The sequence below is a fragment of the Oncorhynchus mykiss genome, chromosome 18 (genome assembly GCF_013265735.2).
Source record: "Oncorhynchus mykiss isolate Arlee chromosome 18, USDA_OmykA_1.1, whole genome shotgun sequence".
NCBI lineage: Eukaryota > Metazoa > Chordata > Actinopteri > Salmoniformes > Salmonidae > Oncorhynchus > Oncorhynchus mykiss.
In genome coordinates, this window is record NC_048582.1 from 9,061,690 (window position 1) to 9,076,769 (window position 15,080).

At 41.6% G+C, this 15,080-nt stretch overlaps 1 protein-coding gene across 3 annotated transcripts in view; it reads right to left on the reverse strand.

Annotated features, from left to right (window-relative positions):
- LOC110495466 (OX-2 membrane glycoprotein) overlaps positions 1-15,080 on the reverse strand; it is a 34,547-nt gene that overhangs the window by 15,627 nt on the left and 3,840 nt on the right. Inside the window, exons 2-5 of one of the 3 annotated variants that reach the window (XM_036951687.1) lie at positions 14,370-14,446; positions 14,152-14,260; positions 13,642-13,965; positions 9,530-9,859 (exon numbers count right to left, since the gene is read on the reverse strand). In XM_036951687.1, coding sequence (XP_036807582.1) covers positions 9,530-9,859; positions 13,642-13,965; positions 14,152-14,227 — 730 coding nt within the window. In that variant the 5' untranslated portion in view covers positions 14,228-14,260; positions 14,370-14,446. Of the gene's footprint in view, positions 1-9,529; positions 9,860-13,641; positions 13,966-14,151; positions 14,261-14,369; positions 14,537-15,080 lie in introns of all 3 variants that reach the window. The other 2 variants (XM_036951688.1, XM_036951686.1) reach the window with 2 other exon arrangements.

Consider the following 15,080-nt stretch of genomic DNA (forward strand, 5'->3'; position numbering starts at 1 on the left):
TATAATCAGTCCATAGACAGCCACACAGCATCTAAGAGGACTGTAATCAGTCCATAGACAGCCACACAGCATCTAAGAGGCCTGTAATCAGTCCATAGACAGCCACACAGCATCTAAGAGGACTGTAATCAGTCCATAGACAGCCACACAGCATCTAAGAGGACTGTAATCAGTCCATAGACAGCCACACAGCATCTAAGAGGACTGTAATCAGTCCATAGACAGCCACACAGCATCTAAGAGGCAGTCTGTCAAAGTCAAATTCTATAACTTCCATTCCATAACTGTGAAATGACAATAGGCCATGTTGAGTCTCCAGTGTGAAATACTCGTATCTCTCTCAGTATGCCACCAAGGGGCAGAACATTTGTGGTTCTTATATTTCAGTGGGCAGAATGCACTAAAACAGCTCAACCCTGTTCCTGGAGAGACCCTCCTGTAGGTTTATACTCCAACCCTGTTCCTGGATAGGTACCCTCCTGTAGGTTTATACTCCAACCCTGTTCCTGGAGAGAGACCCTCCTGTAGGTTTATACTCCAACCCTGTTCCTGGATAGGTACCCTCCTGTAGGTTTATACTCCAACCCTGTTCCTGGAGAGATACCCTCCTGTAGATTTATACTCCAACCCTGTTCCTGGAGAGATACCCTCCTGTAGGTTTATACTCCAACCCTGTTCCTGGAGAGATACCCTCCTGTAGGTTTATACTCCAACCCTGTTCCTAGAGAGATACCATCCTCCAGGGTTGGAGTATAAACCTACAGGAGGGTATATCTCCGGGAACAGGGTTGGACAGTCCTGAACTAAAGGGTAGCCTTCCACCCCTAAAGGGCCCTGGGTTTAGTAACTGTACAATAGAGTATCTCCACAGCAGGTCTAAACAGTAGCATTGTGACCCATTCTGGCTCTTCCCATCGGCTTCCCTTTCCTGTGCTCTATCTGACACACACACACACACACGCGCACACACACACACACACACACACACACACACACACACACACACACACACACACACACACACACACACACACACACACACACACACACACACACACACACACACACACACACACACACACACACACACACACACACACACACACACACACACACACACACACACACAGGGAGAAGTGTATCATCTTATAATACGACTTCCTTCCTATCTACTATTCCTTCCAGTCTACTATTAGAATGTCTACTATGACAACATCATCCGGGAAATCATCACATGTTTACAGTGTGATTACAGTGTGATTACAGTGTGATTTACACATGGCCCTTTAATGACCTGGAGTGTATAGACATAAACACACTTCATCTCATCCAGTCTCAATGGGCCTGTTTGGCCTTCAATGAGCACAACAACTGACTACCTTGGGGCACATGGCTACGTTTTCCAACAAACTAAATATAAAATATGCTGGAATGGCTGGGCAGTAGATGACTGCTACTGGTTTTGAGCCACATCTTTATCAGTGAAGATTGGGAGCAGGAAATTCCAGCAAAAACCATAATCAATTAAAACCTTCCTTACAGCAATAGTCTCAGTGGATATACCCCCTGATATATAATACAACAATACAACCTTCCTTACAGCAATAGTCTCAGTGGATATACTCCCTGAGATATAATACAACCTTCCTTACAGCAATAGTCTCAGTGGATATACCCCCTGAGATATAATACAACAATACAACCTTCCTTACAGCAATAGTCTCAGTGGATATACCCCCTGAGATATAATACAACCTTCCTTACAGCAATAGTCTCAGTGGATATACTCCCTGAGATATAATACAACAATACAACCTTCCTTACAGCAATAGTCTCAGTGGATATACCCCCTGAGATATAATACAACCTTCCTTACAGCAATAGTCTCAGTGGATATACCCCCTGAGATATAATACAACAATACAACCTTCCTTACAGCAATAGTCTCAGTGGATATACCCCCTGATATATAATACAACAATACAACCTTCCTTACAGCAATAGTCTCAGTGGATATACTCCCTGAGATATAATACAACCTTCCTTACAGCAATAGTCTCAGTGGATATACCCCCTGAGATATAATACAACCTTCCTTACAGCAATAGTCTCAGTGGATATACTCCCTGAGATATAATACAACAATACAACCTTCCTTACAGCAATAGTCTCAGTGGATATACCCCCTGAGATATAATACAACCTTCCTTACAGCAATAGTCTCAGTGGATATACTCCCTGAGATATAATACAACCTTCCTTACAGCAATAGTCTCAGTGGATATACCCCCTGAGATATAATACAACCTTCCTTACAGCAATAGTCTCAGTGGATATACTCCCTGAGATATAATACAACAATACAACCTTCCTTACAGCAATAGTCTCAGTGGATATACCCCCTGAGATATAATACAACCTTCCTTACAGCAATAGTCTCAGTGGATATACCCCCTGATATATAATACAACAATACAACCTTCCTTACAGCAATAGTCTCAGTGGATATACCCCCTGATATATAATACAACCTTCCTTACAGCAATAGTCTCAGTGGATATACCCCCTGATATATAATACAACAATACAACCTTCCTTACAGCAATAGTCTCAGTGGATATACCCCCTGATATATAATACAACCTTCCTTACAGCAATAGTCTCAGTGGATATACCCCCTGATATATAATACAACAATACAACCTTCCTTACAGCAATAGTCTCAGTGGATATACCCCCTGAGATATAATACAACCTTCCTTACAGCAATAGTCTCAGTGGATATACTCCCTGAGATATAATACAACAATACAACCTTCCTTACAGCAATAGTCTCAGTGGATATACCCCCTGATATATAATACAACCTTCCTTACAGCAATAGTCTCAGTGGATATACTCCCTGATATATAATACAACAATACAACCTTCCTTACAGCAATAGTCTCAGTGGATATACCCCCTGATATATAATACAACCTTCCTTACAGCAATAGTCTCAGTGGATATACTCCCTGAGATATAATACAACAATACAACCTTCCTTACAGCAATAGTCTCAGTGGATATACTCCCTGAGATATAATACAACCTTCCTTACAGCAATAGTCTCAGTGGATATACCCCCTGAGATATAATACAACCTTCCTTACAGCAATAGTCTCAGTGGATATACCCCCTGAGATATAATACAACAATACAACCTTCCTTACAGCAATAGTCTCAGTGGATATACCCCCTGAGATATAATACAACCTTCCTTACAGCAATAGTCTCAGTGGATATACCCCCTGAGATATAATACAACCTTCCTTACAGCAATAGTCTCAGTGGATATACTCCCTGAGATATAATACAACCTTCCTTACAGCAATAGTCTCAGTGGATATACCCCCTGAGATATAATACAACCTTCCTTACAGCAATAGTCTCAGTGGATATACTCCCTGATATATAATACAACAATACAACCTTCCTTACAGCAATAGTCTCAGTGGATATACCCCCTGAGATATAATACAACCTTCCTTACAGCAATAGTCTCAGTGGATATAGTCCCTGAGATATAATACAACAATACAACCTTCCTTACAGCAATAGTCTCAGTGGATATACCCCCTGAGATATAATACAACAATACAACCTTCCTTACAGCAATAGTCTCAGTGGATATACCCCCTGAGATATAATACAACCTTCCTTACAGCAATAGTCTCAGTGGATATACCCCCTGAGATATAATACAACAATACAACCTTCCTAACAGCAATAGTCTCAGTGGATATACCCCCTGAGATATAATACAACCTTCCTTACAGCAATAGTCTCAGTGGATATACCCCCTGAGATATAATACAACAATACAACCTTCCTTACAGCAATAGTCTCAGTGGATATACCCCCTGAGATATAATACAACCTTCCTTACAGCAATAGTCTCAGTGGATATACCCCCTGAGATATAATACAACAATACAACCTTCCTTACAGCAATAGTCTCAGTGGATATACCCCCTGAGATATAATACAACAATACAACCTTCCTTACAGCAATAGTCTCAGTGGATATACCCCCTGAGATATAATACAACAATACAACCTTCCTTACAGCAATAGTCTCAGTGGATATACCCCCTGATATATAATACAACAATACAACCTTCCTTACAGCAATAGTCTCAGTGGATATACCCCCTGAGATATAATACAACCTTCCTTACAGCAATAGTCTCAGTGGATATACTCCCTGAGATATAATACAACCTTCCTTACAGCAATAGTCTCAGTGGATATACCCCCTGAGATATAATACAACAATACAACCTTCCTTACAGCAATAGTCTCAGTGGATATACCCCCTGAGATATAATACAACAATACAACCTTCCTTACAGCAATAGTCTCAGTGGATATACCCCCTGAGATATAATACAACAATACAACCTTCCTTACAGCAATAGTCTCAGTGGATATACCCCCTGAGATATAATACAACAATACAACCTTCCTTACAGCAATAGTCTCAGTGGATATACCCCCTGAGATATAATACAACCTTCCTTACAGCAATAGTCTCAGTGGATATACTCCCTGAGATATAATACAACAATACAACCTTCCTTACAGCAATAGTCTCAGTGGATATACCCCCTGAGATATAATACAACCTTCCTTACAGCAATAGTCTCAGTGGATATACCCCCTGAGATATAATACAACCTTCCTTACAGCAATAGTCTCAGTGGATATACTCCCTGAGATATAATACAACCTTCCTTACAGCAATAGTCTCAGTGGATATACTCCCTGAGATATAATACAACAATACAACCTTCCTTACAGCAATAGTCTCAGTGGATATACCCCCTGAGATATAATACAACCTTCCTTACAGCAATAGTCTCAGTGGATATACCCCCTGAGATATAATACAACCTTCCTTACAGCAATAGTCTCAGTGGATATACTCCCTGAGATATAATACAACCTTCCTTACAGCAATAGTCTCAGTGGATATACCCCCTGAGATATAATACAACAATACAACCTTCCTTACAGCAATAGTCTCAGTGGATATACCCCCTGAGATATAATACAACAATACAACCTTCCTTACAGCAATAGTCTCAGTGGATATACCCCCTGAGATATAATACAACCTTCCTTACAGCAATAGTCTCAGTGGATATACCCCCTGAGATATAATACAACAATACAACCTTCCTTACAGCAATAGTCTCAGTGGATATACCCCCTGAGATATAATACAACCTTCCTAACAGCAATAGTCTCAGTGGATATACCCCCTGAGATATAATACAACCTTCCTTCCTGCAATAGTCTCAGTGGATATACTCCCTGAGATATAATACAACAATACAACCTTCCTTACAGCAATAGTCTCAGTGGATATACCCCCTGATATATAATACAACCTTCCTTACAGCAATAGTCTCAGTGGATATACCCCCTGAGATATAATACAACAATACAACCTTCCTTACAGCAATAGTCTCAGTGGATATACCCCCTGAGATATAATACAACCTTCCTAACAGCAATAGTCTCAGTGGATATACCCCCTGAGATATAATACAACAATACAACCTTCCTTACAGCAATAGTCTCAGTGGATATACCCCCTGAGATATAATACAACCTTCCTTACAGCAATAGTCTCAGTGGATATACCCCCTGAGATATAATACAACCTTCCTTACAGCAATAGTCTCAGTGGATATACCCCCTGAGATATAATACAACAATACAACCTTCCTTACAGCAATAGTCTCAGTGGATATACTCCCTGAGATATAATACAACAATACAACCTTCCTTACAGCAATAGTCTCAGTGGATATACTCCCTGATATATAATACAACAATACAACCTTCCTTACAGCAATAGTCTCAGTGGATATACCCCCTGAGATATAATACAACAATACAACCTTCCTTACAGCAATAGTCTCAGTGGATATACCCCCTGAGATATAATACAACCTTCCTTCCTGCAATAGTCTCAGTGGATATACTCCCTGAGATATAATACAACAATACAACCTTCCTTACAGCAATAGTCTCAGTGGATATACCCCCTGATATATAATACAACCTTCCTTACAGCAATAGTCTCAGTGGATATACCCCCTGAGATATAATACAACAATACAACCTCCCTTACAGCAATAGTCTCAGTGGATATACTCCCTGAGATATAATACAACAATACAACCTTCCTTACAGCAATAGTCTCAGTGGATATACCCCCTGAGATATAATACAACCTTCCTTACAGCAATAGTCTCAGTGGATATACCCCCTGATATATAATACAACCTTCCTTACAGCAATAGTCTCAGTGGATATACCCCCTGAGATATAATACAACAATACAACCTTCCTTACAGCAATAGTCTCAGTGGATATACCCCCTGAGATATAATACAACCTTCCTTACAGCAATAGTCTCAGTGGATATACTCCCTGAGATATAATACAACCTTCCTTACAGCAATAGTCTCAGTGGATATACTCCCTGAGATATAATACAACAATACAACCTTCCTTACAGCAATAGTCTCAGTGGATATACTCCCTGAGATATAATACAACCTTCCTTACAGCAATAGTCTCAGTGGATATACTCCCTGAGATATAATACAACCTTCCTTACAGCAATAGTCTCAGTGGATATACTCCCTGAGATATAATACAACAATACAACCTTCCTTACAGCAATAGTCTCAGTGGATATACTCCCTGAGATATAATACAACCTTCCTTACAGCAATAGTCTCAGTGGATATACTCCCTGAGATATAATACAACAATACAACCTTCCTTACAGCAATAGTCTCAGTGGATATACCCCCTGAGATATAATACAACCTTCCTTACAGCAATAGTCTCAGTGGATATACCCCCTGATATATAATACAACAATACAACCTTCCTTACAGCAATAGTCTCAGTGGATATACTCCCTGAGATATAATACAACCTTCCTTACAGCAATAGTCTCAGTGGATATACTCCCTGATATATAATACAACAATACAACCTTCCTTACAGCAATAGTCTCAGTGGATATACTCCCTGAGATATAATACAACAATACAACCTTCCTTACAGCAATAGTCTCAGTGGATATACTCCCTGAGATATAATACAACCTTCCTTACAGCAATAGTCTCAGTGGATATACTCCCTGATATATAATACAACCTTCCTTACAGCAATAGTCTCAGTGGATATACCCCCTGAGATATAATACAACCTTCCTTACAGCAATAGTCTCAGTGGATATACTCCCTGAGATATAATACAACCTTCCTTACAGCAATAGTCTCAGTGGATATACCCCCTGAGATATAATACAACCTTCCTTACAGCAATAGTCTCAGTGGATATACCCCCTGAGATATAATACAACAATACAACCTTCCTTACAGCAATAGTCTCAGTGGATATACCCCCTGATATATAATACAACAATACAACCTTCCTTACAGCAATAGTCTCAGTGGATATACCCCCTGAGATATAATACAACCTTCCTTACAGCAATAGTCTCAGTGGATATACCCCCTGAGATATAATACAACAATACAACCTTCCTTACAGCAATAGTCTCAGTGGATATACCCCCTGAGATATAATACAACAATACAACCTTCCTTACAGCAATAGTCTCAGTGGATATACCCCCTGAGATATAATACAACCTTCCTTACAGCAATAGTCTCAGTGGATATACCCCCTGATATATAATACAACAATACAACCTTCCTTACAGCAATAGTCTCAGTGGATATACCCCCTGAGATATAATACAACCTTCCTTACAGCAATAGTCTCAGTGGATATACTCCCTGAGATATAATACAACAATACAACCTTCCTTACAGCAATAGTCTCAGTGGATATACCCCCTGAGATATAATACAACCTTCCTTACAGCAATAGTCTCAGTGGATATACCCCCTGAGATATAATACAACAATACAACCTTCCTTACAGCAATAGTCTCAGTGGATATACCCCCTGAGATATAATACAACCTTCCTTACAGCAATAGTCTCAGTGGATATACCCCCTGAGATATAATACAACAATACAACCTTCCTTACAGCAATAGTCTCAGTGGATATACTCCCTGAGATATAATACAACCTTCCTTACAGCAATAGTCTCAGTGGATATACCCCCTGAGATATAATACAACAATACAACCTTCCTTACAGCAATAGTCTCAGTGGATATACCCCCTGAGATATAATACAACAATACAACCTTCCTTACAGCAATAGTCTCAGTGGATATACCCCCTGAGATATAATACAACAATACAACCTTCCTTACAGCAATAGTCTCAGTGGATATACTCCCTGATATATAATACAACAATACAACCTTCCTTACAGCAATAGTCTCAGTGGATATACCCCCTGAGATATAATACAACCTTCCTTACAGCAATAGTCTCAGTGGATATACCCCCTGATATATAATACAACAATACAACCTTCCTTACAGCAATAGTCTCAGTGGATATACTCCCTGAGATATAATACAACAATACAACCTTCCTTACAGCAATAGTCTCAGTGGATATACCCCCTGAGATATAATACAACCTTCCTAACAGCAATAGTCTCAGTGGATATACCCCCTGAGATATAATACAACAATACAACCTTCCTTACAGCAATAGTCTCAGTGGATATACCCCCTGATATATAATACAACCTTCCTTACAGCAATAGTCTCAGTGGATATACCCCCTGAGATATAATACAACAATACAACCTTCCTTACAGCAATAGTCTCAGTGGATATACCCCCTGATATATAATACAACAATACAACCTTCCTTACAGCAATAGTCTCAGTGGATATACCCCCTGAGATATAATACAACAATACAACCTTCCTAACAGCAATAGTCTCAGTGGATATACCCCCTGAGATATAATACAACCTTCCTTACAGCAATAGTCTCAGTGGATATACCCCCTGAGATATAATACAACAATACAACCTTCCTTACAGCAATAGTCTCAGTGGATATACTCCCTGAGATATAATACAACCTTCCTTCCTGCAATAGTCTCAGTGGATATACTGCCTGAGATATAATACAACCTTCCTTACAGCAATAGTCTCAGTGGATATACCCCCTGAGATATAATACAACAATACAACCTTCCTTACAGCAATAGTCTCAGTGGATATACCCCCTGAGATATAATACAACCTTCCTTACAGCAATAGTCTCAGTGGATATACCCCCTGAGATATAATACAACCTTCCTTACAGCAATAGTCTCAGTGGATATACCCCCTGAGATATAATACAACAATACAACCTTCCTTACAGCAATAGTCTCAGTGGATATACCCCCTGAGATATAATACAACAATACAACCTTCCTTACAGCAATAGTCTCAGTGGATATACTCCCTGAGATATAATACAACAATACAACCTTCCAAATGACCCCTAATAACCCCCATCCATACACACCATATACAAAGAGGCAGGCCGTGGCGCTCCTGGTGCCTTCTGGGTAAGTGTGGAACTCGCAGGTGTAGCAGCCCTCGTCCTCCGTCTTCACCGGCCTGATGGAGAGCTGGGTGTCTCCCAGGGAGGGGTTCAGGGTCATGCGTCCCCGATAAGGTTCCTCAATGCTGGGTTGGCCTCGCTTGGCAAAGGAGGCCAACGTGGTCGTGTCGCCCTGCTCTGCAGTCTTTCTCCACAGGACCTGGCGTACCCTGTCTGGGAGGCCGTACCAGCAGGACATGGTGGCCAGCTTCCCGCTGATGGCTGTTTTATTACCCTCATTGCCCACTTTGACTGGGTCAGATACAGGGAAACAGAGGAAGGTATCAATAGGTGAGCATTGGAATGGGAGGAGCACATTCGTAGTGGTGGGTTAGAGAGATATGACAAAGTGTTTGGAGGCTTACATTTCAGCAAGGCATTTAAATATAGAAATAATTTGGCTTAATTTAAAACCTTATGCACACTACAACCCCAAAAGTATGTGGACACCTGCTCGTCGAACATCTCATAAAAAAATAATGGGCATTAATATGGAGTTGGCCCCCCCCTTTGCTGCTATAACAGCCTCCACTATTTTGGGAAGGCTTTCCACTAGATATTGGAACATTTCTGTGGGGACTTGCATCCATTCAGCCACAAGAGCATTAGTGTGGTTGGGCACTGATGTTGGGCGATTAGGCCTGGTTCGCAGTAGGCATTCCAATTCATCCCAAAGGTGTTCGATGGGGTTGAGGTCAGGGCTCTGTGCAGGCCAGTCAAGTTCTTCCATAACGATCTCGATAAACAATTTCTGTATGGACCTCGCTTTGTGCACGGGGGCATTGTCATGCTGAAACAGGAAAGGGCCTTCCCCAAACTTTTGCCACAAAGTAGGAAGCACAAAATCGTCTAGAATGTCGTAGCGTTAAGATGTCCCTTCACTGGATGGTCTTCAGAGATACAGTGGCAAGAGAAAGCATGTAAACCGTTTGGAATTTCCTAGATTTCTGAATAAATTGGTCAGAAATTTGATCTGATCTTCATCGAAGTCACAACAATAGACACACTGTCTGCTTAAACTAATAACACAACTTATTTAATTGTTTTTGTCTATGATGAATACATAATTTAAACATTGGGGAAAAGTATGTGAACCCCTAGGCTAATGACTTCTCCAAAAGCCAATTGGAGTCAGGAGTCAGCTAACCTGGAGTCCAATCAACGAGACAAGATTGGAGATGTTGGTTAGACCTGCCCTGCCCTATAAAAAACACTCACAACAATGTACAAGAAGTATTGCCTGATGTGAACCACGCCTCGAACAAAGCAGATCTCAGAAGACCTAAGATTAAGAATTGTCGACGTGAATAAAGCTGGAAAGGGTTACAAAAGCATCTCTAAAGTATCTCTGTTGCTACTCTCCCCAGGAGAGGCCGTCCTGCAAAGACTACTGCAAGAGCTCAGAGCAGAATGCTCAATGAGGTTAAGAAGAATCCTAGGAAGTCAGCTAAAGACTTACAGAAATCTCTGGAACATGCTAACATCTCTGTTGACGAGTCTACGATACGTAAAATAGTAAACCAGAATAGTGTTCATGAGAGGACACCCCTGAAGAAGCCACCGCTGTCCCCCAAAAAATATTGCTGCACATCTGAAGTTTACAAAAGAGCACTTGGATGTTCCACAGCGCTACTGGAAAAATATTCTGTGGACAGATTAAACTAAAGTTGAGTTGTTTGGAAGGAACACACACCACTATGTGTGGAGAAAAAAAGGCACAGCACACCAACATCAAAACCTCATCCCAACTGTAAAGTATGGTGGAGGGCGCATCATGGTTTGGGGCTGCTTTGCTGCCTCAGGGCCTGGACAACTTGCTATCATCGAAGGGAAAATGAATTCCCAATCCAGGTCAATTACTTGATAAGCATATCCAGTAAATAAGTAAGTAAATCCAGCTAATTATCATAGAGGATGTCCCGCTAATACCCAATGAGTATATCCACATCATTATAGGCTATCTCTCCGCCAATTGAAGCTCAACAGAAGTTGGGAGATGCAACAGGACAACGATCCAAAACACAGATATAAATCAACAGAATTGTTTCAGCAGAAAAAAAATGACGCCTTCTGGAGTGGCCCAGTCCTATCTTCAACCCAATTCAGATTCTGTGGCATGACCTCAAAAGAGCGGTTCACACCAGACATCCCAAGAAAATTGCTGAACTGAAACAGTTTTGTAAAGAGGAATGGTCCAAAATTCCTCCTGACCGTTGAGCAGGTTTGATCTGCAACTACGGAAAACGTTTGGTTGAGGTTATTGCTGCCAAAGGAGGGGCAACCAGTTATTAAATCCAAGGGTTCACATACTTCTCCCACCCTGCACTGTGACTATTTACACGGTGTGTTCAATAAAGACATGAAAATGTATCATTGTGTGTTATTAGTTTAAGCAGAATGTGTTTGTCTATTGTTGTGACTTAGATGAAGATCAGATGAAATTGTTTATTTTATGACCAATTTATTCAGAAATCCAGGTGATTCCAAAGGGTTCACATACTTTTTCTTGCCACTGTACATGAGAGGGGTTGGAGGTAGATGAAGGATGGGATTAAAAACAAACAAGAGATTATTATTGTAAAATACATTGTGTCTGTAAAATGTATATAGTATTTATTAGCTGGAAGAAGAGGTCTAAGTGTTTTTGTCCATTAGTTTATTCAAATTAGGGAAGGGGTAGTAGGGTTAGGGGAAAATTATAAAGGAAAATATATTTTTAAAAGATATATACAAAAATATTTCCCTTCACTGGAACTAAGGGGCCTAGCCGGAACCACGATAAACAGCGCCAGACCATTATTCCTCCTAGTTCCAAATTTTTGAGTTGGCACTATGTATTCGGGCAGGCAGCGTTCTCCTGGCATCCGCCAAACCCAGATTCGTCCATCGGACTGCCAGATGGTGAAGCGTGATTCATAAATCCAGAGAATGCATTTCCACAGTCCCATGGCGCGAGATTTACACCACTCCAGCCAACGCTTGGCATTGAGCATGGTGATCTTAGGCTTGTGTGTGGCTGCTAGGCCATGGAAACCCATTTCACGAAGCTCCTGACGAACAGCTCTTTTGCTGATGATGCTTCTAGAGGCAGTTTAGAACTCGGTAGTGAGTGTTACAACCGAGGAAAGATGATTTTTATGAGCTATGCGTTCAGCACTCCTGTTCTGTGAGCTTGTGTGGCCTACCACTTCGTGGCTGAGCTGTTGTGGCTCCTAGACATTTCCACTTCACAATGACAGCACTTACAGTTGACTGGGGCAGCTCTAGCAAGGCAGACATTTGACCAACTGACTTGTTGGAAAGGTGGCATTCTATGACGTTGCCACGTTGAAAGTCACTGAGCTCTTCAGTAAGGCCATTCTACTGCCAGTGTTTGTCTATGGAGATTGCATGGCTGTGTGCTCGATTTTATACACCTGCCAGAAATGAGTGTGGCTGAAATAGCCGAATCCACCAATTTGAAGGGGTGTCCACATACTGCTGTATATATAGTGCATATTTTGAGGCAGTAATACAACAGAGGGTTAGAGGTGTCCTCTTGTTGTGGTCGTTATATTCAGAGAAAGTATCGGGGCCCTGGTCACTTCCTGTTTCTGATTATCCACAACTGATATATTCTGGGATGGGAGGGCCAAGTGAGCATGCTGACTTTTCATGACCTTACACAATCAGCAGACAAATCAACTGTGCTGAAAAACATGGGAACTACAAACAAATTCACAGGAGGATTTGTTTTCTATTTTAGAAAAATGTAACAATTGGGAATGTGCCAACCCTATGAGGAAGGCCACCTGGTGCTGGAGAGAGAGTATTTGAGGAGGAGAAATTAAGGATTGCATACTATTGCATGCCATAGTCCTGGAATCTACAGTATATCTGGAAGTCCTTAAAAGTGTGACTGACCGAGCATGCTGAGCTAAACGCCTATGCATTACCTCTGGGCACTAATGCAAGTCTTCAGGTCTCAGGCAATGCTACTCATCACATGAGCGTGGTTTACCAAACCACCTTGTTTAGACTGAGGCCAAACTCACCTTCGATACTGAGGCAGGTCATTCCCTCCTGTGCTCCGCTGGGGTAGATGTCAAAGATGCAGCGGTAGCAGCCCTCGTCGTTAGGCCCCACCCTCTTGATGGTGATGGCGCTGACGTTGCGGTGCGAGGAAGTTAGCTCCACGTCGTCTTGGCGGGAGGTGGTTCTGACCGACTCGCCTGGCTCGTACGCCAGGAGAACCTGCTTGTGTTTGTTCAGCCAGCGGACCTGCTTGACCGTGTCGCCAGTTGCTATGGTGACGTTACAGCCCAGCGTGAAGGGGAGGCCCGCCACAGCGGTCATGCTGGAGGGGGCGATGACCTCACCTGACACATGACAGGAAGTCAACCAAAGAGAAGCACTGAAACTCAATACAATTCACTATTTTAAGGTGGTCGACCACATACCAAGTCAAACAGGCTTTCTCACTGCAAGGGAAGATCCACTACTTTTGATTCAACATGGCACCTAAACCTACTGTAACGTAGTGAAATATGTTGAGTGTTGGCTACCTTGTGTCCTGAAAACCACCATCACCACTAGCTGCAGACACAGCATCAGCCACCGAGACAGGGCAGATACACACATCTTGGTCTGCGGGAGTGTGTTGCATCCAGGTTACTGATAGAGAACAGGACTACTGTTAAAAATAGCACCATGGAACATCCACAGCCAACAGTCACAATGAACTTCAGCATATAAAGTTGAATCTGATTTGTTCTTCCCCTACCTGTGATCCAGTGTGTGAGACGTGTTGTCGGTCAGTGTTGTAGCAACCTCATCTTACTGGCAGACGGACTCCTGTAGCTGGATCCAGGAACCAGAGGAGGACACAACTCTCTCAACGTTGTAACCCTCTATTCAGCATTACAACCAATTATAACAGAGCATTATAACCTACAGTGGCAAGAAAAATAAGTATGTGAACCCTTTGGAATCACCTGGATTTCTGAATAAATTGGTCATAAAATATACAATTTCATCTGATCTTCATCTAAGTCACAACAATAGACAAACACAGTCTGCTTAAACTAATAACACACAATGATACGTTTTCATGTCTTTATTGAACACATCATGTGAACATTCACAGTGCAGGGTGGGAGAAGTATGTGAACCCTTGGATTTAATAACTGGTTGACCCTCCTTTGGCAGCAATAACCTCAACCAAACATTTTCTGTAGTTGAGGATCAGACCTGCACAACGGTCAGGAGGAATTTTGGACCATTCCTCTTTACAAAACTGTTTCAGTTCAGCAATATTCTTGGGATGTCTGGTGAGAAATGCTCTTTTGAGGTCATGCCACAGAATCTCAATCGAGTTGAGGTCAGGACTCTGACTGGGCCACTCCAGAAGGCGTATTTTCTTCTGTTGAAGCCATTCTGTTGTTGATTTACTTCTGTGTTTTGGGTCTTGTCCTGTTGCATCACCCAACTTCTG